We start from the raw sequence: 25,328 nt of genomic DNA on the forward strand, positions 1-25,328 counted from the left end.
GTCTACCTATTTTGGTCAGTTCACATAAAGAGTATCACGGGCCAAAGGCTTTTTAACCTCAAACAAGAAGCAACTTGTATTTGCAATTTGCCTGGGGAAAAAAAAAAATCCGGCCTTTCATGTTATCCTCAGTATTAAGATAATGATCAATCAAGGTACCACATTAATAAATTTTTGCATAATGTAATCACAGCTGCAGCCAGGTAGGCTGGTTAAGCCGTCTTTCTTCTCTCTCCAGTAGAGAACAGATTCAGCTTAGGGGGCATGCGTGCACCAGAGTACAAAGATGAACAGCAGTCAGAAAAATCAACTAAGCCCCTAGAGGGCACTCCCCTCCTTAGGAGGCCCACGCTGGCTACTTCTGTGGTCTGAAAGGCAGTTGCGTGCTCATGCTTTCCCTTCCTGTCCTTTGCTTCCTGGTCTATGCAGACAGTCCCAGGCCAGCCAGAGTCCTAGCACAGCTTACAAGGTGCTCCCAAGTCTAGCCTCCTCTTATCTTTCAGCTTCCATGTTCTACTGTGTCCTCCACAGGCTCTGCATACCTGAATAACAATGGCAATCTGCCATTCCTGACCCCCCTTCCCTACCCCAGCCCTATCAGTGCCACAGCTCGGCTGTCCAAGCCGCCTCAAATCCCTGCCTCCCTTTAGTTCCACACCGCCTTAAGGCCATCCATCCTACAAGGCCTCCTCTGACCAAAAAAGCCACCAGGATTCATTTTGTCTCCCCTGACTTTTGGATAGTACACGGGAATGTCAAACTCTTGGAGCAGACCTGCTCACCCTAGGAAAGCAAAAAATCCTAGTGTTTTTCCTGTGAATTCTTCCATGGGCGGGGTGGGGGGAGGGCATGTCTTATTTGTCCTGTGAGTGAAACAATGAATGATACACAGACATCCAGACAACAATCTGGAATAAACTTTTTTTTTTTTTTTTCATGGCTAATTAGAGGTCAGACCATGCATTGTTTTCATAGGTTTTTTGTTTTTTTTTTTTAAATAAATTCTAGACTTGGAGCTAATCAGTGTGGGTGCTTTTCAAAATCAGTCTATAGAGGTAGACTATGGAATCTATTGAGAGGGCAGATTCCAGGGTGTCACGGTCAAGGACTGTTTCTCTGGGAGTCTGGGGCGCAGCCCCAGAATCTGCCTGTATAATAACAACAGCAAATTCTCCAGGAGACTCCACTGAAGGGAATCTGGGACCCACTTTCTGAACAACTGGCTCCTACAAGTGTGTAGTCCCAGTCATGATAGTTTAATTTGCACTTCCCACTGGAAAAGAACTACGTACAACTAGTTTTGTCATTTTAATTAGTGACACACTTTGATTAGTAGCATGTGTCTGAATACAGCTGCCAATGAGTGAAAGACAGGTGGAGTGAAGAAATAATAACTTTACTTACTATCCAAGACCATCGCCCACCAGAACGTGGATGACTGCTAACAAGCCACAAACGCTGGGATGCTCAGTTTTCCGGTCCATAAAATGAGATGGTTGGGCCTTAACGAGCTTTCTTCTATCTATAAAACCCCATGATTCCATTACTGTCATCCCCATTCCCATCACTGCAACTGTCTGATCCCAGCTCAGCCCTTCCTCAGGATGCTCTTCGTCTGCACCCTGTCCTCACAGCACATCACATCCCTGCCCTCCCACACTCGCCTCCTCCTCACCAAGCACCTCAACCTTCAGGGCCAGCTCAAGGCGAGCCTTGTCTCTCTCCTTTTCTTTTGTAGGTGAATGTAGAAGAAATAATATACCCAACACTAGCACCTCCATATCACCAGGCAGATCTTCATAACTAAGTTGAAGAATCAATGGTTTGTTTCACCAGAACGACCAGAGAAACTATAAAGGATGCTAAATTATAGGGTGTCAGAAGATACACTCGGGGAGAGGAGCCCTCTTTGCCACACCCGCCACGATGCACCAAAGCAGCAAAATATCAGGCTCCTCACCTTCCCCGGGCAGATCTTTATCCCCAGCCCTATCTTGGGAAAACAATGCAGTGAGGCGCCTGTAAACATGTCTCCCTGGATTTATTCCACATCCAACCTGAGCGCTGAGCCCTTCAAAAGGGGAGAATCACTGTCGGTAAATCAAAAACTGCTAGACTGAGGTGGGAGGGAGTGCTCCTTCTAGACGGGAAGCCGGAATAAATGTGGAACTAATTAAAAGGGCAAAGCATGTGTACTACTAGGGTTCCACAATGTAGTAATGAAATAACTGTCAGCAGTGGAAGTTATAATGACACATAAAACATATTCCTATTCTATAAAAAGTAGTTTCAATTTTAATTAAATCTGATGTACTATCTTTCTACTGATTAAATTTCTGATCTCTTTCTAGGAATGTATACATTCGAGGAAAAATAAAAAAGACTGCAAATAAAACATCCAAAAAGAAATGGGCTTCCCACCTGATGGTCCAACTATCCTGATGGAAAACTGCTCTCCTGCCTATGGAAGCTTCTCAGGATGACCATGTTTTTCCCACCTTGCCCTAAGATTTTCTACTCACCAAGATACAAACCTTCCATCCTTCACCCTTTCTCAAGCGCTATTCAATAACCTCTTGCATTTCCACCACCCAGTGGTCAAACACACCTTAGCTGCAGCAGCAAGCACCCGGCCAAGCTCTGAGGATCACAGGCACCCTTCCAGAAGCCTCTCAACACCTCTTTTCACCCAGAAAGCCAGAAACTTGCACTTTTCCACTTTCTTTTCAGAGGCAACAGTAAAATCACTTTGTTTTTGGTGGCGGTCATGCTTTGCCTTTTGAGGGGAGCCACTAAAGGATATGCTTCAGTACAGGGACAGAATCAACAGAGGGTGGGGAGGGAGAAGGTTCCTCTGCCCTTTCGACTACTCGGTATCAGTAAAACTCATAAAGGCCACTGTAAGCCCTTAATGACGCAGTCCTTGCTGCTCCCCTCCGCCCAGCTTTCTCAAGGGCCAGATGATTACGGCTGGAGCCTCAAGGCTGGCCTGTGGCTCAGGAAACGTATCTTTAGGTGCACAGTTTGAGAGAAAGGTGGTGTAAATCACAGGACCAGAGGAGCTCTGGGCTCCCACAAGATCTACAGATGACCTTCCAGAGGATGCCCTACAGTGAGCAGGTGAGGTCAGGAGGCCAGGGCACTTGATGCAGGGTATCTCCCCCACTCGGCTGCTTAGAGCAGTGAGCTGGTGATGTCCCCAAGACTCCCTCCTGGAAGCAGGGAAACCAGGGCACAGAAACATAGGTGAAAGGCACCCCAGGGCCCTGCCCCTGTCAATGGAGAACTGGATCCGACAGGCTCTCATCGAACCACACTCATTCAGCCCTAACCTGATACCAACCCCATCCCAGGACAGGAAGGCTCTGTGCCTTCACTTCCCCAGGTCTGGGGGGAAGACACTGGCACCTGTTCCATGGTGGGCAGGATGGTGTAGAGAACAGGAGTGAGTGTCCCATGGAGACTGGGGCAGGAAAGGCAGGACGGCGGTGGGGGCGGCGGGGTGGGGGGCAGCAGCACTGGGCACAGGAAGGAGGAGAAGAGGGTCTGGTGGGGAGAGTATGTTTTAACAGAGCAATACCAGCAACACATTTCAGGATGCTTTGGAACCATGGCGTTGGCCTGTGGTCCCCAGGCAGTGATCCCATAACCCTCTGCTGAGTGTGTGTGTGCAGCAGGCACTCAGCTGGGTGGGGCTGGGTAACAAGGGTCCAGGCCCTCCGTGTAGGAAGTACAGTTTAGGGAGGTGTCAGGTTTATACCATCACAAGCCAGCACACAATGGGACATAAGCTATTTTGTCTCTTCCCGGGAGTACGTGAAAAACACACACCAACGACATCAGGACTGAACCTATTTTAAAATCTGGACAAATCCTCCTAATGCTCATGCAGGCCGCCTGTGGCCCGAGTGGGCGCTGAAACAGCTGACTGTGAGCATGCATCTATTGGATCCCTGTGAGCTCCCAGGCCTCTCATCCTGGTCATCAGGGCAAAGTGCAGGGCCCTCTGGTCTCCTGTCCTGAAAGGAATGCACATCCCACAGAGAACCACTCTGCTTCCCAGGGACCCATCCTGCCACGCCCACCCTTTCCTCGCTCAGCGCCCAGCGTCTGCCTGCTCATCATCCCAGGGGTTGCTGCTCAGATCTGTTCTAACCCTTACCTTGCTCTCCAGAAAATGCGATTTCCTTACATTGAAACCATGAATCTCTCACACACGCTTCACCTGGGCTGGAAGGAAGGCTGATGTTCTCCAAGCTGACCACAGGCTAGCCCCGTGCCACTGCTCTCCTCTCTCACGCAAGCCCTCCCTCTCTGTCGTGTTGTCTCCTGCCCATTTCCTACAGGGATGGAGCTTCAGAGAACATACTCTGACACCCAGCAGTCTTAGGTTCGAGTTAGGCGCTTTATGACCTTGGGTGTCACCTGGTCTCTCTAAACCTCATTTGTACCATGTGTAGGATGGGATGATTTAAGTATCCACATCTCATAGGACTGCTATGTAGATTATATAAACTGATACATTAAAAAGTACCCAGAATAGTCCCTGGAACACAGAAGCACTGAACACCTGTTAGACATTTTATATCTTTATAATCTGCAAGGCTTCCGTGTCTACGTGGAGGAAGCATTTTCAACATCCTGACCTCACTTGATCTTTTGGAATCCAGGGAACCTCGCTGCCCCTTCCACTTCAGCCACTTACTCCACCAGCCACAGCTTGCTAAAATTTCAAGTCAGACACTCTACTCGCTGAGCACAAGGATTCATCCCTCCTTCCAGGTCTCTCAGGCCCAGGCTACCACTGCACGAACTCTTCAACCTCCCTGAGTCATCTCCTAAATCTTTCCCTTTTCTCACCCTGGGCCACATCCTGATAGTACCCACTTAATGATACAGCCCCCACCCATGACGTTTTACCTGAGCCACCATCTTCATGATACTTTTAAATTCTCCCTCCTTTACCACCCACCCATACCTTGTCTCTGAACATCAACCCCAAATCAGTTAAACCCAGAGATGGCAAAGTTGACTTCTTCATTCACAGGGTAAAGAGATGGTGCAGACAACTCAAGAGGGTCTGGGCTCTCTGAGGGGTCTTTACCACTCGCTCCACCCAGAAACATACAGTTCTTGCTGCTATCCCTTCCAAGTGCTCAAGAGAAGCCAGATTTTCAATGGGAAGTGTCCCAGTTTCTAAATGTTGATGGCCAATTTAAAGATGGCCAAAAAAAGGCAAATCAAAGAAAACATGTCTGGGGGTAAATTTAGCCCCCAGGCTGCCAACTGCAAATTGTGATTCAAATCAATGACTTCCTCAGTGCTGATACCCAAACTATTTTGTTTCCACTTTATTTATTAAGTATAGTTGGTTTACCATGTGTTGTTCGTTTCAGGTGTGCAGCAATGATACCCAAGCTATTGATGGGTGGAGGGGGTGGGGGGGGAAGCATACTCCTGGCAGTAGCTATTCTACATCTTCAATACTGGAGTCCCTCGTGTGTCTCAAGACCTCCACTCAACCCCAAGGGTCATGCTTCCAACTAGAGGCACAAAGAGCTGATACTGTGTGTGTGTATGTGTTAGACTAGGAGAGTGTGACTGGGCACACGTGTGACGTGTCCATCAAACATGGGGACGAGAGGGTGGAGGGAAGGACATTCCAGGAAGCGGGAAGAACTGACTCAACATTTATGGAGGCAAGAAAGAATACAGTGTGTTTAGGTGGGAGAAAACAGTTCAGCCACCAGGAGCATATTATGAGTTGGGATGGGGACTGGGGGACACTGTAGGTAGACATGCAGGAGAAACAGCTAGTGAGGTAGGCTGGGGCTGAGTGCTAACAGGCCTTGTGTACTATACCAATAAATATCTGTTATTGAAAGCAAGAGGAAAGTACTAAATATCTTCAACCAATGACATAGTCTTACAAAGGGGTGGTTATATCTGAGGACAAAAACCCACTATTGCCATGAATTCCGTCTTTTTTCTTGGATTATATAGATGGGATTAGTGCTCATGTTTTAAGTTGCAAGACATTAAAAGTTTAAAAATCAATCACTGCAATAGCCTAGAATGCCCTTTCCTCTCTCTCCATCTGGTGAACTCTGACTCATTCTTAAAGACTCAGCTCAAATGTCAAATCCAACAGTTTGGAATCAATCAGTATCTCTTTGCCCTGCAAAGCTCACTGCTTTTTGCACACTTCTATGTCTAAAGCACACAGCACTTCAAACTGCACTGATATCTACATGTGTGCTTTCCCTTTAGACTGTAAGCTCCTTGACATAAGTATGTTTTATTTCTACAAGGCCCCAGCCTATCACACCGAGCATGTGATAAACACTCAAATATCTGTCCTCTCAACAAACCAAAACCACTATGGGATTCTATGTTAGGACTTGCCAGATTATCTATATATTTAACTAAAAGCATATACTGAATATTTACCTGTGCCTGGCACTGATGAGATGGGGGCTTATGAAGTACACAATCTAATGTCTTAGGAAGTGTCCTAAGAGTCTTCAAGAATCCATGACCTAGTTGTGGAGACTGAAATACTCTACCATCCTATCACTACAGCTGTGACATACAAACAAAGGAAACATCAGGAAAAGGTCATTTAAAATGCACCTGTCTGTGTGATACACTCAGAACAGACTGAGCATGAAGTCCAAGAGAAACCAGGTGTCTCCGTCTTCGGGCTGTAGTCAAGCCGTTAAATGTTTGCTGGGCACACATAACCCTGAACCCTCTGCGAACTGTGTCTACACAGTGATGAAGGGTCATGTCACCTACATCCAATGTAAAGGTGCAAATGAAGAGTAAAACAAGAGTCCACAAAATCTGGGGCTGCTTTTGGCATTTCCACAAGACGCAGGATTTTAACATGTTATGTTTGCTTATTAGTTACATAAATAACTTCACAAAATGTTTTTGCAGAAATGCCTGGAGCTGTTCTTCTGGGTCCTGATGAGGTATCAAGTGAGGGTGGGTTGGGAAAGCCCTCTGAGGTTCCATGTTATCAAGGCTGTGGATTCTGCTTTCCGACACAATTGAAAGTCTTATGGAATTCAGCTGAGTTATGGCTTTCCATGGAAGTCAGAGGGCCGTGTATCCATTGCCTGGTGATGGCCAGGCCTACTCAGATCAAACGAAAAGCCTCTGAGCGAGAGCCCTGAGCTCTGGCTCAGGACTGAAAAAAATATAAAGTAAGATTAGATACTGGTCAAATGCATGGCGAAACACAAAAGGCATTAGGCCCTGGTATAGGAAGTGCAGGGCTTACACATCTGAAGCGAATTACTGACAAATTAAACTCTACGAGGGAGATAGTTCATCTCCAATGGGCAAGGGCTTTACTTCTAGGAAAGCATATTTTCTTCATTCTGGGGATAAGTCCAATAATAACATGGAATTCCTACAATTATTTTGTTTTAAAAACATTGGAGTTTAATATAGACTCTGGCTTTTTTAGTTATGAGTTGACTTGCTCTTTTGGGCCAAAAATTACTGTGACAGAGGGCAACAGAATAGAAGTTCTTAGTTGAGAAAGGCAGGCTTCAAATATATTTCCAAATTTTTCTGCATGTGTTTAAAAACAAAGAGAATGCTACCATGATAGCATGTCAAGAGTCAGGAATGTTTTAAATCTGTGTTATGCTAATGCATATTTTACAGTGTATAACTTAATTTTACTTATTCCCCGAAAACAGCTGGATAAATTATTCAAATTAAAGGCAACCACCAAAGAGTAAGCTGAAGTAGAGAAATTTGTTTACTAATAGATTAATCTTTTTAAAAAACACCCAAACTGTTACTTAGTAAGTGCCATCTTCTTCAAGACAATGTCTTGGGAACAGATGGACATGATAATTAATTACAAGGCTCTTAATTCGATAAAGTCCTTTTGAAAATGACTATTCAGGGACAATTTTCACTGGTTGAGTAAGCATGATACAAGCAACTTAATTACCTAGCACAGTCTTAAAAGCATAAGGATCTACAATAAATGTTATTTGATGATCTAAAGAACTTAACATTGTCTCAAAGAACAACTACAGAGGGCTCCCTGAGCTTTGAGAAGGAACCTGCCATTTCCAAGGCACCTGCAGGAAGTCTGTGGCTTTGACCTCCATGTCTGTCTGTGCTGGTGTGCCTGTGATGACAGCTCTGTCCTGCGTGTTCCTGACTCTCGTGCAATCCTCCAGCCTACCACTCCTGCCCCCTATCACCCTCCTAAAGGTGTCAACCAGCAGAACGACAGGCGGAGGCTCTGGACACCAGACTTGATCAGGGAACTCTGGAAAGCTTAACCACCCCCATCGAAGTGTAACACCGAAGGGACAGTTAAAGGGCTCAACACTGTCCTCCAAAACCGCTACTCAGAAGCAGACATTAACAGAGCAGAGGAGTAAGATGGGAATTCTCTGTAAGATGGGACCTGCAGATACCACGCTTTGAAACCACAGGCAGACACGGAGGGATATGAAAAATGATCATCAGTGATTCTATATGGGTGTGTGCTTTTTGAGGTCTTCGATTTCTCAGTGTGGATTTAAAGCTTGCCTGTTACTTCATCACTTTTTCTTAAACACAGTTTTCATTATTTGGTGGAAAGCCAGTCTATTAATCGCTTCCTTTCTGGAAGGCAGATTACTCTGCGTGTATTTCCTTATTACCTTCCAAAGGTCTGAAAGTTTTCTGGGACTGGCAGAAATGGCATCTGTAAGGTGTTGGGTACCTTATCTTCTTCATCACCAAACCCCACAGCAAGCCCAGGGTTCGCTGTCTTCCACGAGGTCCTCAATGAGTCTTTGCTATTTAACTGAGCATTTTCAAATCTGCACCTTGCTTTCACTCACTGGAGCTTTGTGGTTAGATTAATTTTGACTCAACTCAAGTGCTTTTGAAGGGAATGGACAACCTGCCAAAGATTCCATTCTGCTGGCTTCATCCAGGATGAGTCAATTTAGGGCGGTAAATTCTGAAACCCTGGAGAGCTTCTTTTTAAAATATCTACATTTAGTCATAAGAATTTAGTGGAGCACTTGGCTAGGACTCCACTGTCACAATATAACATATACCAATAAGACAAATTTTCTTGAGAGCACAAAGGAATCGGGAGGAATGAGAACTAAGCATCCTGAGTTTTCAACCTCAGAGTATGACTCTCTAGGTGTTGTGGTAAAAGAAAAGTGAATTCATGGCTGTTGTTCTGGTCATGGGCTGCATATCCGATGCATCCTACTGATACAGCGAAGATCGGGCATCCTTACTTTTACCTTATTTCCCTTCCTAGAATTACAGTTTTGGGAGCTGTTATGATATGACAAGGTATGCATGGCAAATTGTCATCTAAGGTCAATGTCCTACACGACAGAAATAAAACTGAGGCTCACAGAAGGGAAAAGGAATTGAACTCAGTAGACTTCGGGGGTTTTTTTTTGTTGAAACTTAGAAAGAAATCGTCCAATCATAAAATAAGGAATAGAAAATCTAAAAGTCTTCCACAAACATAATGCTTCGTGTCTGTGTGTGTATACAAGTTAGTGTGAAATAACACTAACTTGTATACACACACAGAAGCTGGATAAAGAGGAGTGACGGGGAAGACAAAGATTTCACCTTAAGGAAAGTAAGGTAGCAGTCACTGAGGACAAAGAGGTATAAGTATGGTGTGGGAGCCAGCCGGCAGCCACGCACAGGCCGATGGAGTGCATGCTAGCGAGTACCGGGGTACGCATCACCCTCCCCACGACACTCCCATCAAGGCAGGCTGACAGGCAGAGATCGCCACATCCTATTAGAAAGCAGTTTAATAGAGTAAATCCTTATCTTATGGATTCAGCCTTTGACCAGACAGTCTCTGCTCCTGCTATATAAGGGACTATCTATTTATAGATGTTAAAAAAAAAAAAAGAAAAAAAAAGAAGGAACGAGCAATATTCAACTAGCCATTAACCAAGAGGCATCTATTTTGTTGGATTATCACTCAACTTTCACAGTTCAACCAGTTCTGATTATCCTGGATTAAACTGTTACTCTAATAAAATTATTAGACTAAAAATTCATTTCATTTTGCCTTTTTTTTTTAAGAGAGTATTCGTACTTCTTTTGTGACTTTCTTTGGACTTTATCCCCTTCCTATCAGGATGTAAACCATATATATCTCTCCTATTCTGAGTCCCGGGATTTTCTAAAAATTTCCTTCTTTCTTTCCCAGGAGTCTCTTAATCACCAGCAGATTGGGGCATTTTTCCCCTTTCAAAGAGTTTGGGAATTTTTAAAGTCACAGAATTTAAAGGCGGAAGTTACTTTTGAGATCATCAAATCCTTCCTCCCCTCCTTCTCTCACAGGTAAGAAACAGACCTGGCTGATGTGAGAGGCTTGTCCGGATTCATGCGGAAGTGGACCTGGATGCTAGCACTGAGCATCCAGCCTCCTCTGCATGGCACCAGGTGATGGGTGGAGGAATACTCTTTAGCTGCTGAAGGGTCTACTCACACATACACATTTGCTCACAGACTATAACACAAAAAGTATAGGATGTAGAATGTTAGGTCTCCTGCGTGGTGGGGCAGGAGAGGGGCCGGTGGAGAGTGAGCTCAGGCCACAGGATGGTGCTATCTGGTGATCTGTGTTCACAAGGAGTGGCTCTGCCACTCAGCAGGCAGGACCCTTCCTAAAATGGGAGAGCCACACAACCTGCCTCCTGTGGGTGGGAGCGCTGGGATTCAGGCTCAGCCACATTTTCAGTGAACTCTACTCAGAATCTAACTGGCTCAAGACGTTCTACTAAACCTTTTAGTGAAAACCAAAACCATATATTAGTCAACATTTGAGCTAACAGATAATCTAAAATTTTTAATTACTTTGGACGAAGAAAAAAAGTTGAAAATGCTTCCAAACCTTGATTTAAAAATAAATGAGGATTTTTGGTAAAGAGTCTCAGAAAGCAAGAGATATAAATGTTCCGGATATAGGTTCTGGAAAAGAATCAGACCCTTTAGTCAGAGTGAGGCTGGAGCCAGGAGGGAGCTTGGGAACCTGGCTTGATACACTGCACGCAACCCAGGAGAAGCCCTATTTTAAGTTTTTGAACATTATAAACAATGACTTAATTTATTTCCACCTCAAAATAACTGCATTTGATTTTTCTCAGTAACTATTAAGAAATGCATATTTAGAGACAGAAATCGATCAGAATGTTTCAGAACAAAAAGTTTGGAACAAAACTCATTAAAAAATAAATTTAGAACGAGCAACGGTTCATCTTCTCAATAAAAATATAAGAATAGCTACATAATAAATCAAAAGGCATAAGGGTACTGAAAAGCTTGTTTGACTTAACAGTGAAAGGGAATACAGTAGAGGTACTACATTTTAGAATTTTCATTAGTTAATCCCTCTCCTGTAAACTTGTATCTAAAAAGACTGGTGATAATGTGAGAAAAAGTATATATACGTGTGTGTGTGTGTGTGTGTGTGTGTGTGTGTGTGTGTGTGTATGACTGGGTCATTTGCTATAGAGTAGAAATCAACAGAACACTGTAAATCAACTATAACAGAAAAAAAATTTTAAACTTTAAAAAATAAAAAGACTGGTGAAACATTACAGAAGCAAAGGGAAAACTGTAAAATGAGGCACATACATTGGGGACAGCAGAGAGTGAGGCGTGTAGAGCAAAAAACGTGTTATCAGGGAACTCTCTTCTTGAGAAACAGCCAGGGGGCCAACACAGGGCTGGGATGCACAGAGGCAGGATTTGCCCTCTGACCACGTCTGGTGGCTCCATTTCTCTCAGATGACCACAGCATGACCAGCCATTACAGAGGGAAATTATGATTATTATGCTCTTTTTCTGGCCTCACCTGTGGCATATGGAAGTTCCTGGGCCAGGGAAAGAATTCCAGCCACAGCTGTGAACCTATGGCCACAGCTGCTGCAATGCTGGATCCTTAACCCAGTGCACTGGGCTAGGGATCAAACCCATGCCGCTGCAGAGACAATGCCTGATCCTTAACCTACTTTAAGCACAGTGGGAACTCCAGAGGGGAATTATTATGCATATCTTTGAAAGTTTTTTTGTTTGTTTGTTTTTGTTTTTTAAATTAACCTGGTTTTAGCAGGCAGATCTTGTGGCACCCAAAAATAGCATTCCCTATTGTGTGATGAGAGAAAAGCCAAGTTTAACTAGGTAGGCATAACATTCCATAAGGAGTTAGAAAAAAATGGTCTACTAAATGATGCTCAAAGCTGGGGTGGTGCTCAGAGGCTCCTAAATCATGTATCCACTCCCAGGTGAATGTCTCTCTGGCAAGTAAAGGGAGAAGCAGGAAAAGAGCTCCAGGGCCAGAAGGACATCAGTCTTTGCAAAAAAGGTCACAGAGCTGAAGCACTCCGCCAACTTTCTACACTCAGGAAATGAAACCTAAGGGCACTTATTTTGGTGACATGTATGTTATGGTGGATTAAAAACGCTCACAAGACTCTCTGCAGTTTATCCCAGCAAGAGGTGGAATCCCCTGCCCCACTGTGAACGGCTCTGACCAACAGAATGTGATGGAGGTCATGCTGTGTGACTTCCAAGTTCTCGGTCTCTTTGAAGGCTCTGCTGCTTCTTCCCTCGCTTCTACCAACTATGGAGCAGCCAAGGTGAAGGACCACACAGAGGGCAACAGGCCCTTCCAGCCAAGTTCCCAGACACGTGAGTGATGCCACCTTAGACCATCTGGCCCCAGGGGACCCGCCAGCAGACAAGTGAAGAATCAGCCAGTTAACACACTGAGGCATGAGAAATAATACATCTTTGTTGTCTTAAGCAACTACTTTTGGGGGTGGCTTATTACACAGCAACGAGTAACTGAAACATTCGTATATTGCGTTAATATGCTGATACAAACAAAGGTGATGGTGAGATATACATTCATATTCATTGATTTATTTATTGGAATTAAAAACACCAATAAAACACTGCTTTAAAAATGTAGTGGAACATACAGGGCTTTGAAGTAAAGAACCTGGGTGGAAGACTTGGACCTGCTCTGTCTCTTGTACCAAAGAACTTTTGTGATTCTGCACAAGTCACTTACTCTCTGTTTTCTTAGCTATAAATTCCTCCTGGAGTCACAAAGATGACAAATGAGAGCAGCCAAAGTGAAAAAAAGCTTTGTAAACAGCAAGGCACATTACAAGCTAAAATGTCTTTGTTACTGCCACCTACATGTTACTTAAAGACTTTGGTTTTCCTTCCCTGCAAAGACATCATTGGGATCAAGGCATTGGACATAACTTTCTCTTGGTTACTTTCCTTTTGCATGGAGGCACTGGTATGCACACATTCACGAAAGGTCTTGCAAAGACCATAAGGTGTCCTGAACCCCACGGAGAGTCCCATTTTTCCTTTTTGGCATCATGCAGGGTGCAGCCCCAGTTTAAAGCCCAGAGCTACTAAGTCTCACTCCTTTTTACTACCTCCTGATAGGTGTGATGAGCTGCCATATACCTCACAGCATAGTCTAGCACCAACAGAAGAGAAAAGGATGAAGAGAAATGGCAGGGTGCTTGGAAACCTAAAGCAAGCTGAGGGAAGAAAGAATTAAACATGGTGGCAAGTTAATTATATCACACAGAAGAAGGCTGTCTAAACAGGATGAAGTTCAGGAGAAAAGAGGGGACAATGAAGGATGGGCCATTAAGGAAAAGCAGAGATGCAGCGAGGAGCAAAGGACCAATCTATACTGGGAAAGGGCAGAGGTGGGTGGATGGAAGTGGAAAGAAAGACCCATACATGACAAGGTCATCTAGAGGGAAATGTCTCTCACGTGGAAGAGCTCAGCTCATGTTCGACGAATGAATAACTGAATGAATAAATGGACTGAAAACAGGCAACCCAAAAGAAAATTCACAAAGTGAGCAGGTGCTCACTCTGAAATAGGGCAGTTAAGGGCCTCAATGGGTGACACAGTCTCGCTGCAAATGGCAATTCCAATTGGATGGAAACGAAGTAGGGAAGAATTTAATTCTTTAAGATGAAGGGCAAAATGTCCACAAACTCCTTTTTTAGTTTATGCAGGTATAGTAAATCCTTACAAAGAAAGGGGCTGTGACCTCCACCTAATTCTACCTAAGGTAAACCTTTACTTCTAAAGTTTCTGATGCTTTACCCTTTGCCCCCTGAATTCTCCACATAATCAGTTTTGATTTCAAATAGCTCTAAGTTAACACTGCTCTTTATAAATATGCTAGAAAAGGACACTCAATCATAACAGGGTTCTGCACATCCTAAAATGCTCTTCTTTATACCCAATCATGGTCTCAGAGAGAAAACCTCTGACATGGATCACACACAAGGAGATAAAGTTATACTGTTTTTCTTTTTAACATTTTGCCACTATTACTACATGTTAGGGTCTCGTTTTATTTCTGCTTTCACGTGACTGGGTTTTTATTCTTTTGTCAAAGTATGACCTGTCATCCTCTTTAATAAGTGGGAACCCATGTCATATGCTCAACTAGGTTAAGTCATAGTCTGAATATATCCTGCATTTCCTGATGCATTCAGAATTGATGCATACCAAGAGGAAAAGAAAGAAGACACAATTCCTGACCTGTAGCAACGTCCTTTAGTTGAGACAAGACTTTACCCACGTTAACAGTTATAAAACAATGCAAGGAAGTATATGATTAGTTGGCAACATGGACAGGATATATTGGAAGTACCTAGGGAGCGAGATGGGTGTTGGTTGAAGAACAAAGACCTTGTGGATAAAGTGGAATTTAATTGGGGGTACTGCAGGATGAATAATACTATAAAATGAAAGTAGAATGGAGAGATAAAGGCATTTCATGCTTGGAGAGGTGAACCTATGCTTGGAGGGCAGGGTTTCTGCAGTATATTGAGAATTGGCCAAAGAGAAGGGGGTTGAGGGGAAAATTGCGAGGGTTTTATAGTGAGACAAGGAATAGCATTACCACACAATGGCAGGAAGATAATTTTTCTCTTCTTCAACATATACAACATCATGGCCAATAGTGGGCCTGTTCATTCATTCATTCATCAATACACATAGGTTGACATTTTACATCAAGTTCAGTTCAATGCACTGGAGGCTATAAAATACTTCCTTTCCTTGAGAAGCACACAGGGTAGAGAAGATTGCCCCCCTCCCCCAAAAAAAAACCCACAATGATTCCAATGCATTGTGAAAAGTGCTATGATAAAGTGATACATGGGAATTAAATTACAAGGGAGCAGAGAGACACCTAAGGCATCTTTAGAGGCTGAAGACTGAAAAGCACTTCAAAGAGAAGGAAATGTCGTCTTGAAAGAGGAGAAGCTAGTAGAAGGGAAGGGCCCACCACAAATGCAAAGGTCCAAAGCCTGAGAGAGCTTGGGAGGCGGGGGTATGCGGCTAGTTCAGGTGGGAACACAGGATGTATATGGAGAAGGGGCAGCAGGAGAGGAAGGGTCACTGACTATTTAAAATACAGGAAACCAAAGAGCTGTGAGAACGTATCCCTTCCCTGCAAATAATTTACCATGGGATTCTGAATGGCTTGCTTCTCCATGTTTCCAACGTGTTTGTTAGAGGAACCCTTAACTGACCATTCCTTGGTTCTGAAGGCCAAAGTCAAAATTAGGTCAATGCCATAATAACCACCCTAAGGTTTATGTTTACAAGACTCACAGAAGCTTGGGGATAAAACGGAAGGCATCTACTTGAACCTCCTTCCCAAGGCAATGCTTCTAAGCATTCCTGGAAGGTGGCCATCCAGACAGAAAGAAGTCTCTCTAGCCCCAGGGAGCTCTGTTTATCTTAGGAAACAGCTCAGTTCAAGACTGAACATCATTAGTTGTGAGGATTTTTTTCTCTTAAACTGACATTCAATATGTCTTCCTGCGGCTTCTATCCATTTCAGTCCTCTAGAGTGACTGAAAAAATAGCCTGCGGTGCCTCCTACATGCAGAGGACGGGGCATTACACTTTTAACAGTGAATTGAGAATTACCCCTTTTCCTCTCTAAAGGTCTTGTGAATTGACAACTGGTTTAGTGTTGATTAATTAGGTATTCTCAAATCATGTGCCACCTTCCTTTTCATGAAGGCCTTGAAGGGACATCTGTCACTGTTAGTAATGCTCCATTTTCCCCCTTCACTGATGAGAAATACCTTATGTTTGCACAATACTTCAACCCTTTCCAAGGATCTCTACATAAATTATCACACCGTAATGTCATAAGAAAGTGCTGCGCCACTGTATGTTACCTTCACAAAAATCTTCACATCTGTTTATGATACAGCATAAAGGACAGGGCAAGTTATGCAAAAATACGTCTGAGAGAATCCGACAGCTTCTGACAGGACAAAGGCCAGGAAATGCCACAGAATTAATGTATTTTAAGAGAAGAAAGATGAAAAAAAGTAATTATTGGAACAAACTCTGGATGTCTACTCCAATAATGGATAAATAACTGATACTTACCTTAACTACAGACCATCTATATTCCTATCTTAGCAAATCATTTTTATGATCACAATTACTCCTGCAACAAACATAGATGCTCAATGCCGGGCACTGGTACTGAGGGAGATGGAGGTTAGATATGTATGGAGTTAAGGAAGGCACCATGTTAACTCTGGGTAGCAAAAGTTGAAAGAAATGAGATGACTTAGTCAAAATCATGACTTGGGAAAGATGGAGGAGAGGACCTGACAGGGAGGAGGGAGGGCACCTCAGCCAGGGAAACAAGGTAAACCCCGTGTGTCCAAGCATGGGCTTTCCTCAAAGCAAAGCACAAAGTGCCAGCTCCATGGTGCTGCTCTGAAGACTATCTGGGACAAGGCCTGGGGACCCTTGAGTGCGGGAGCAAGCCTGGTCCTATAGGATTAAGGGGATGTCCTGCTACTCTGACTAAAATGACAGCAGCTTTCTCCCCACCAAGCCAAAGAGGTGTTCCTTACTCCAGAAAGCTATACAGGAATTTAAACTCCTTGTTGCCTTGGCAAGTGATAGGTCTGGGTAGATATGTGATTGCAAACACCAAGAGAGTTCCTGTTGTGGACTCAGCGAAAACGAATCTGACTAGCATCCATGAGGACACAGGTTCTATCCCTGACCTCGCTCAGTGGTGTAGGTCGCAGATGCGGCTCAGATCCCTTGTTGCTGTGGCATAGGCCAGCAGCTACAGCTCCGACTCGACTCCTAGCCTGGGAACCTCCATATGCCGCAGGTGTGGCCCTTAAAAAGACAACAACAACAAAAAATGCCATGGCTCAGGCAGTGTTTCACCGCACCGAACTCAATGGTTAAGCACCTGTAAGACTCACTGTGGAGGAGCAGATGACATACCCATTGGGGATCGATACCTCACTGCCTGCTGCCTCCCTGGCTACATGTGGTGGGAGGGGGGCAGGGGCGAGCTGCCTGTTTAGTTGCCAGCCTGCAAAGGTGCTCAGGCACCCTAACCGAAGGATACCTGGCCCTGACCCTAGGAACGATACATGGAAATATCAAGTTATAGCAACAGCTCAGTGATTCCTCCACAGAAAGAGGAGGATGGGAGGGTTCCCTGGCATGTGGAGAAAAGAGACTGCCTACTTGCAACTGTGCCTTTGGTGATGCTAACACACAAGACAGAGGAGGAAAACTTGATAATCAACAGATGATAGACCGACCTTGTTGGCAGGGTGCAGCAACCGTCCGCTGTGAGTCTGACTTGAGTTTCGTAGCTATCCAGGGGGCACACAGCCTGTTGAACGGAGGGGCACTCCACAGTGCTGCAGTCCACGCTGAAAACTGAGGGGCAAACACAGGCACCACTCACTGTTACATTTACTTGCACTTTGAGTTCCCAAATGAAACACTGGCTTTTTAAATATTTGCATTTTCTTTGTTTCCTGGAACCCTGTCTTAGCACTAGCATTTTCATTTCAGTCAACATTAGAGAACTTTATGACCCAAAACTTCTATGCAAGAAAAGCAAGGTACGAGACACCAAAGAGTTATGATAAAGATGCAGAGAGAGTTAAACCGATGGTGGTTCTGTAGATGGAGACAGTCAGCCAGAAGCAATTCTGATAGAACAGTTCAAGAAATGAACAAGGGACTGCTTGGTTTGAGCGTTCATGTAGCAGTTAAAAAAAAAAAAATCTGACCAATGTTTAGAAACTCTCAAAGAGGAAGTCACTATAGCCCAGACCTACTCACAGACCACATTAGAAATGCAGTCACAAGAACAAGGATGTTAGAAATAATCTAAAGCAAGAGACAGCTGGGATATGATAAAAAAACAAATGTGGCAAATAGTCAAAGATGACTTAGCACATGCTCTAAAGTCAAAGGACGGATGGTGGGGAGCTGATAAGGAGAAAGATTGAGGCTATTTCATTATTAAATGTCTGGCATTTTGATGCATATATTTCTCTAAAAATAACTTTCTGCTTTATGTATGATGATTGTTTTTAAATGTAATACTTTAAAGTGACAAATATATCTGCAAACGAGGGCAATGGCCTTCTCTAAGGGGATGACGCAGGCAGCCACAGTGCCATAAATTTTAACCCTACCGTCCCCCATCACACATACTTTGAAAGAAAAAAAGACGAAGAGAAGAGAAGACAGGGTCTGTCTGAAGGTGTTTATGTACCAGCAGATTATCTGGTACTCTGACTGGAAGGCAGAAGTCAGGCTGCCATTAGCCCAAAGGAGAAGGCTTGCAGTGGCCCACATGGTGGGGGTGGGATGGGGGGTGGGCAGCTACCCTCTGATGCAGGGCAGCAAGGCTGCCGGGACCACGCCCCTGCATACCTGGTTTGCACTCATAGAGGTCACAACACTCTCCCGGCTTCCCTGAGGCTTTGGACACAAGTATGTTCAGGTATCCCGGCTGGCAGACTTTCCGCAGACAGCCCGCGGGGTCACACACGCAGCGGCTGGGGAGGGGGCAGCACTCCCCGGGGGGAGCGTAGCCCTCGATCAGAACGGAGTCTTCAGGACAACGTGGAGAGAACTGGACTTCACAGCGGGCCTTGGAGCAGTCTGGCTTCTCTTCTAAATGGGAGAGAAAGAGTTTAGCACAGGCCCAGTGGCATCATGGGGCCGCTTCCTCAGAAGCTCGGTGGTCCTGAGGAAGTACTGACCAACGAGAGAGGAGAGGAGAGGAATCTGCCGAGACCCGCAAACTCAGCCGAGGCACCCTTGGAAATTGCTCCAAAGACCTGTCCTGATGCCTGAACAAGAGGTGGAAACTGCCTTTGCCTCCATCGTCCCATCCCCTAGCCTGTGTTGAACGGTCCATGTCCAGTACACGGACCAGATGAAGAAAGGCGAAGGGAAGATGCCTATGTGACGTGGAGAACCCGAAAACGGAACGGAGTCACTGACCAATGGAAAGATCTTTAAGGTTAAAAGGAGTTCTAAGGACTATTCTTTGAAAACAGCATAACACCAAAACAGATCCATCAAGAACTAATGGCTACTTCGAAGACTGGAGACAGGTGCATGACAATCAACAAGGAGGACCTTGACCTCCAAGCTCTGAATTTTGAGATGAATGTCTTAAGATGATATTAATTCTATGATGTGGAAGCTTAGCATGATGGATAAGAAGCCAAATCCTCATGTGATTTCCCTAACTGACATCTGGTGTGTTTCCATCCCTAGCAGAGATCCATCAAATGTACCTCATTCTCCTTTCTCCAAAATTATGTCACTGACCTATTGCTGCACTTCCGTTTTCGAGATAAGCAAAATAAATCAAGCAAAGCTCTAGCTTTTGGAGCCCCAGCCCACAGCTCGGTTTCTTGGTTTAAGCTTTTAAGAAACCTACAGCAACATCAGGCCCCTGAAGAAATGCCTGAAGTAAACCAAAAGCTCATCATCATTGTCCTATGACCTTCTGCGGAGGAAAGAGTTCAGAAAGCGTTCGGTGAAAATAATGTCATGTCGTACTAGGGTAAGCTCTGCTTTTTCCTAAAGAAAAACCCACACAGAATCACAAAGCAGGGTTAGATGTAAGCAGTCTGCTACTTTAGCCTTCTAAACTAAAAACTTTAATTTGTTTCGTAGATAAAGAACCTGAAGCCCAAGAATTCAAGTGATCTAAACTCAGTGGTAAAACTGAAGTGAGAATCCAGACCTTCTCACTTCCAGTTCACTTAGCTCTTTATATTACAAAAGAAGATCTACTTCCAAAACAAAGTGTACCTGGGTCATTTTCTACCTTAACTGTTCTATCTTTCACTTCACTGCCCATCTTCTTTGTCTATTTCTTATTTAATCAAAAGATAGAGAAGGGCCTTCATACTTGTAGTTCAAGTAAATCTATTCAAAAATATTTATTGAGCACCCGCTGTTCCAACAGCTTGGAATATACCACAAGGAAAACAAAGATCCCTGCCCTCATACAGTTTACAATGCAATGGAGGGGGACATAAAATAAACAGCAGACATCATAAATAAGCAGACTATATATAGTAGGAGAGGGCGATAAGTCCTGTGGGGGGGGAGGGAGGGGACAGAGCCGGGGGAATTAGAGTGCATGGAAGAAGGGGGCGGGGGAGCAGTTACAATTTGGTTGAAATAGGCATCACTGGGAAGCTGACGTCTGCACAGATGTGAAGGGGTGGGGGTGCGCCATGGAGATGTCTGAGAAAGAGCACCCCAGTAGAGGGAACGGCACTCCTGCACGGGTCCTAAGAAGAGCAAGAGGCCAGTGTAGTTGCAGCAGGATGTACAGAGGATGCACAGCCCCAATTTTCATATTACAACCCCAAGCAACTGCCTTTCAAGAAGAGAACATAGGAGTTCCCGTCATGGCGCAGTGGTTAACGAATCCGACTAGGAACCATGAGGTTGCGGGTTCGATCCCTGGCCTTGCTCAGTGGGTTAAGGATCCGGCGTTGCCATGAGCTGTGGTGTAGGTTGGAGGCACGGCTCGGATCCCGTGTTGCTGTGGCTCTGGCACTGTAGGCCAGTGGCTACAGCTCCGATTCGACCCCTAGCCTGGGAAACTCCACATGCCACTGGAGTGGCCCAAGAAAAGGCAAAAAGACCAAAAAAAAGAAGAGAACATAATTTAGGTGAAGAGGAATTATACTCCTGGATCCCCATCAATGTGGGCAGAACTAATCAAAAGAGCCAAAGAGGAGAACGTCAATCTTAACTGTATGGGGACACAGGAGATGACTTAACTGGCAAACACAAACACATGGTCTCATAATAAGAGTGTTATGACTTTAATTTCAAATAGCACTTAATTTCTACTCTTGTTAATGTACTATAATTATTTTTATCACATTCTATTACATTCTTATTCTGCAAGATACGTGGCATATACAGTCATACTTTTCAAATATATGTTTCAACAAAACGTTTTCATTCAAACTTAACTTAGTAGATCTTCCTAGTTATTCTGCCCTTCAATTTTCTTTTAACAGTCCCAACACTATGACCTACTGATGTGTACTCTGCAGCTCAAGCCTTGAGAGATTTATTTCTTAAGGCTTGCATTAGTAATACACATAGGTTACCAGACTTTGAACCATAGTCTGAAGTTATTTAAGAAATGTTAAAAATGAGGATTAGATGTTATTAAGTGTTTTTTTTTTTCAGCTTTTCTGAAGATTCATACTGGCTTTTCCTTTAATTTACTATTATAATCAATTAGTACTTTTTAAACCATTTTCGTGTCCTTAGAGTAAACCCTGTTTCTAAAGATCCAGCTGGATTTGACTTTCTAACATTTTAAGAGTATTAAATTGATAGGCTTGAGTAATATTAGCCTGTAGCTCTCTTTTTTTGTGCATGTGTGTGCTGGCCTCATGCAGTTTTAGAGTTACACTAACTTTTTCAATGAGCTGTTTATCATTCTGCCTCTTTCTCTGCTATAACGCAGTTAAAGTAACACAAGAATTACCTATTCTTTGATGTTTTCATACAACCCACTTATGAAACTACCTCAACTTGGTATGTTTTTTTAAAAGGAGAACGGGACAGATTTCCTCTTTGGTTACTGGATTATTCAGGTATTCTACCTCTTTTAGAATTATCTGTACTAATATATATTAGTTAAGAAACATCAATTTATCTGGATTTTCAAATTCATTTCAGGCTTTAAGGACCAAACCTTCTTTTTTGTGGTTTACGTTTTCATGGGTTCTTGCAAGTTTTTGAATTTCTTCCTTCTTTATCTTTCAGATTGTTTAACTGGCTTTTTTTTTTATTATTATTATTATTTTTTTTAGGGCTGCACCTGTGGCAATATGGAGGTTCTCAGGCTAGGGGTCAAACTGAAATTGCAGCTGCCGGCCTACGCCACAGCAACACGGGATCCAAGCCACATCTGCGAACTACACCACAGCTCTCGGCAACGCCAGATCCTTAACCCACTGAGCAAGGCCCGGGATTGAACCTGCATCCTCATGGATACTAGTTGCGTTCGTTACCACTGAGCCCTAACGGGAACTCCTGTTTAACTGGCTTTTCTTTAGTGTTTTAAGATTAACGCTTAGTTCACTCTGATTTCACTATTATTTTCTCAGAAATGCAAAAAATTTTACTTATGATTTTAATAGTTTAATAAAATACTGCTGTGGTTATATTCTCATTTTTGATATGTACTGCCCTCAGTGTAACTCATTTCTAATGCAATTTTGATCTCTTTAGCTAAAGACTTTTTAGAAGAGTGCTACTAAATTTCTGTACAGGTATATTTTTTTTTTTTTGGCTCTGCTTTTGTGTTTAATTTATAGTTTCCCTGCCTTGTTGCCAGAGAATGTAGACTGTGTAATTTTCTACTTCTGTTAATTTCTTGAATTTATGTTTTGTTTTGCTGGCATGCATGTATGCATATGCAGCCTATGGCCAACTTTAAAATACATGGGTATTTGAAAATAAAATGTATTTTCTGTTTATTGGATACAAACTTGCAAATCTATTAAATCAAGGTTCTTATTTATGACATTCAGCTCACCCACACCTTACACTTTTTATCTGATTTCCAAGAAGGATATATAAAAGTCTCCTACTATGAACCAGTAACATCTCCTTGTATTTCTAACAGTTTTTAACTTTATTTTTCAAGGCTGTGTCATTAACTTCATGACTAGCAGGTATAAGATTCAAGCCTGTTATGCTGACTTGGCAAACTGTAAAATGAGGCTTTCAAAGAATTTATATTTCTAAGATCTAAGTCTTTTTTATTTAGTAATTGTTAACCTTCTTAGCTTTATTCTTCTCATCTTTCTACCCTCTATTCACCTTTCAATAGATTATCTAGAACCCTTACCCAGCCAGCATCCTTCCCTTCCCCCAACCAGTCATCAGCCTGTCACTTAAACCCAACTATGGTTACCATAGCATCAGGAATTGTTGTTCTAATACCTTCTTTCTCAGCCTGTTTTTAAATAATTCTTGCAGTAGATTTCATTTGTTCACCTATGTCTCTACTCTCTTTTCTATGGAGAAATTAAAGAGAAAACTACAGACCATGTATTTTCTATCATTTAGAAGGATTTTCTGACATTACCTCTGAAGTTTAAATTTTATCTATTTGACAAGAAGCCTCTCCTGACACTTTCCCTATGGTGTCTAACAAATCTATATATCATACTTAACTTAATTAACAAGCTTTTCAGTCTGGTTGCCCTGGCAACACTTTGCAACTGGCATCTTTAAAAAAAAAAAAAAAAAAAGCTGCCCCAGATATAGAAAGACTAAACGGACAGTATCACATGTAACAGAGGTAATTAAGGGAAATACACTAGTTTCATCATATTAATAATCTCCCTTTAAGAGGTCAGCCCTTAAAATATTGACAGGGACACCCGGTATTAAACTGACTTTACAATAATAACAGCAAGTCTGTATCAGTCTTAGTCACTTTAACCTGTGTGCCTACATCTTGGCCAGTTGCAGACTTTCTCCACATCTGTATGTCAGCAGGAAAAGTACAATCATGATCTCTAAGTAGCAAATGCATTCAAAGGTTTTCTGTTTAAAACACAGATTTAAATAAAACCAAAGCCAAATGAAAAACTACTAAATGGGATAAGAAAAAAAAAAGAAAAAATTACATTGCCAGATTCTCATTCTATCTATTTAATTTTTGTAGCGTCTCATACATCTGACACTGAAGCCTTCCTCCTCCTTCAAAATCTCTAAAAATGGTCACTTAAAAATAACAGCAGGTACGCTGCACACTTATTAATGGAAAAGAGGCAGCATAAAGTGGAGTAGTAAAATTAGATAGACAACCACAAAGTCGATGCTGCTGAGAACTCTTGCGCTTTCCTGAAATCTCTCCTGAGTCTCATGTATACAACATACATGCACAAGCAGCCCATCATGACTCCGAGAGAATCCGTGGTAGTTCCAACTATGGAGCTATTTCAAGGGACCCTAAATTTAGATTAGACCTAATGTCACAGAATTTAGTGGGCAGAACATGAAGAAGGGAAGAGTCTGCAGTCACTGTTTTCCCCACACCTCACTCTGATAATCTCCCCCCCTTACAGGCTTCCTCCTTTATAATCCAAAGTCCCAGGGTAGCTGTGGCATCAGCCTAGGGTATCACAGGAGCCACTCCATGGTACTGGGGGACAGACCTCCTCATGGTATCAGCTGAGATGTAATCCATGAATCCTTCTTTCACCCATTCATTCAACAAATATTTACTGAATGACTTCCACATGCCAGGGGTTCTAAGGCACAGGGCTTAGAGCAGGGAATAAAACAAAGCCCGTGCTTGCTTTCCTGGATTTACCATTTCCAGAGGAGTTACACAATAAACAAAGAACTTGGCAGCGTAATGCCAGGTGGTGACAAATTCTCTGAAGCAGAATCAGCACTGTGGGTATAGTGCATGGGCCAGGTGGGTGAGGGCTGGTCTTTCTTGAGGATGTGGCACCTGCGTGGAAACCTGAATGAGAGGAGGAGGAAGGCAGACAGGTCATAGGGCATATGGGGAGTGTCCCCATATGCAGGGAATAGCAAGAATAAAGGTTCCAAGGCAAGAACAAGCCTACTCTCCACGTAGAAAATATTTCTCATGATTATTAAGAAGAAATCTGAATTAGCATAATTTGCAGGTAGAAAATACCAGTAAAGACTTACAAGAAAAATATTTTGATGGATGATGTTTCTTATTAAGGATGTGCGTCTCATGATCATGCTAGAGCAGCAAAAGCAACCGGGGAACTTCTGCATGTGAGAGGCATACCTCACCTGTGCTTAGACCCTTTCACATGCCCATGTGAAAGACATCGGCAACACTTCTTGGCAGACAAGTAGGCACAGAGAGACTAAGAAACTTGGCCAAGGT

At 43.3% G+C, this 25,328-nt stretch overlaps 1 protein-coding gene across 3 annotated transcripts in view; it reads right to left on the reverse strand.

Moving 5' to 3' along the window:
• Positions 1-25,328, reverse strand: part of CRIM1 (cysteine rich transmembrane BMP regulator 1) — a 202,513-nt gene that overhangs the window by 96,305 nt on the left and 80,880 nt on the right. For all 3 annotated transcript variants that reach the window (XM_047782289.1, XM_047782291.1, XM_047782290.1), the window contains 2 exons: positions 18,815-19,057; positions 17,683-17,803 (listed from right to left, as the gene is read on the reverse strand). In XM_047782289.1, the coding sequence (XP_047638245.1) occupies positions 17,683-17,803; positions 18,815-19,057 (364 nt within the window). The remainder of the gene's footprint in view (positions 1-17,682; positions 17,804-18,814; positions 19,058-25,328) is intronic.

Source organism: Phacochoerus africanus, chromosome 5 (genome assembly GCF_016906955.1).
Source record: "Phacochoerus africanus isolate WHEZ1 chromosome 5, ROS_Pafr_v1, whole genome shotgun sequence".
Taxonomy (NCBI): domain Eukaryota; kingdom Metazoa; phylum Chordata; class Mammalia; order Artiodactyla; family Suidae; genus Phacochoerus; species Phacochoerus africanus.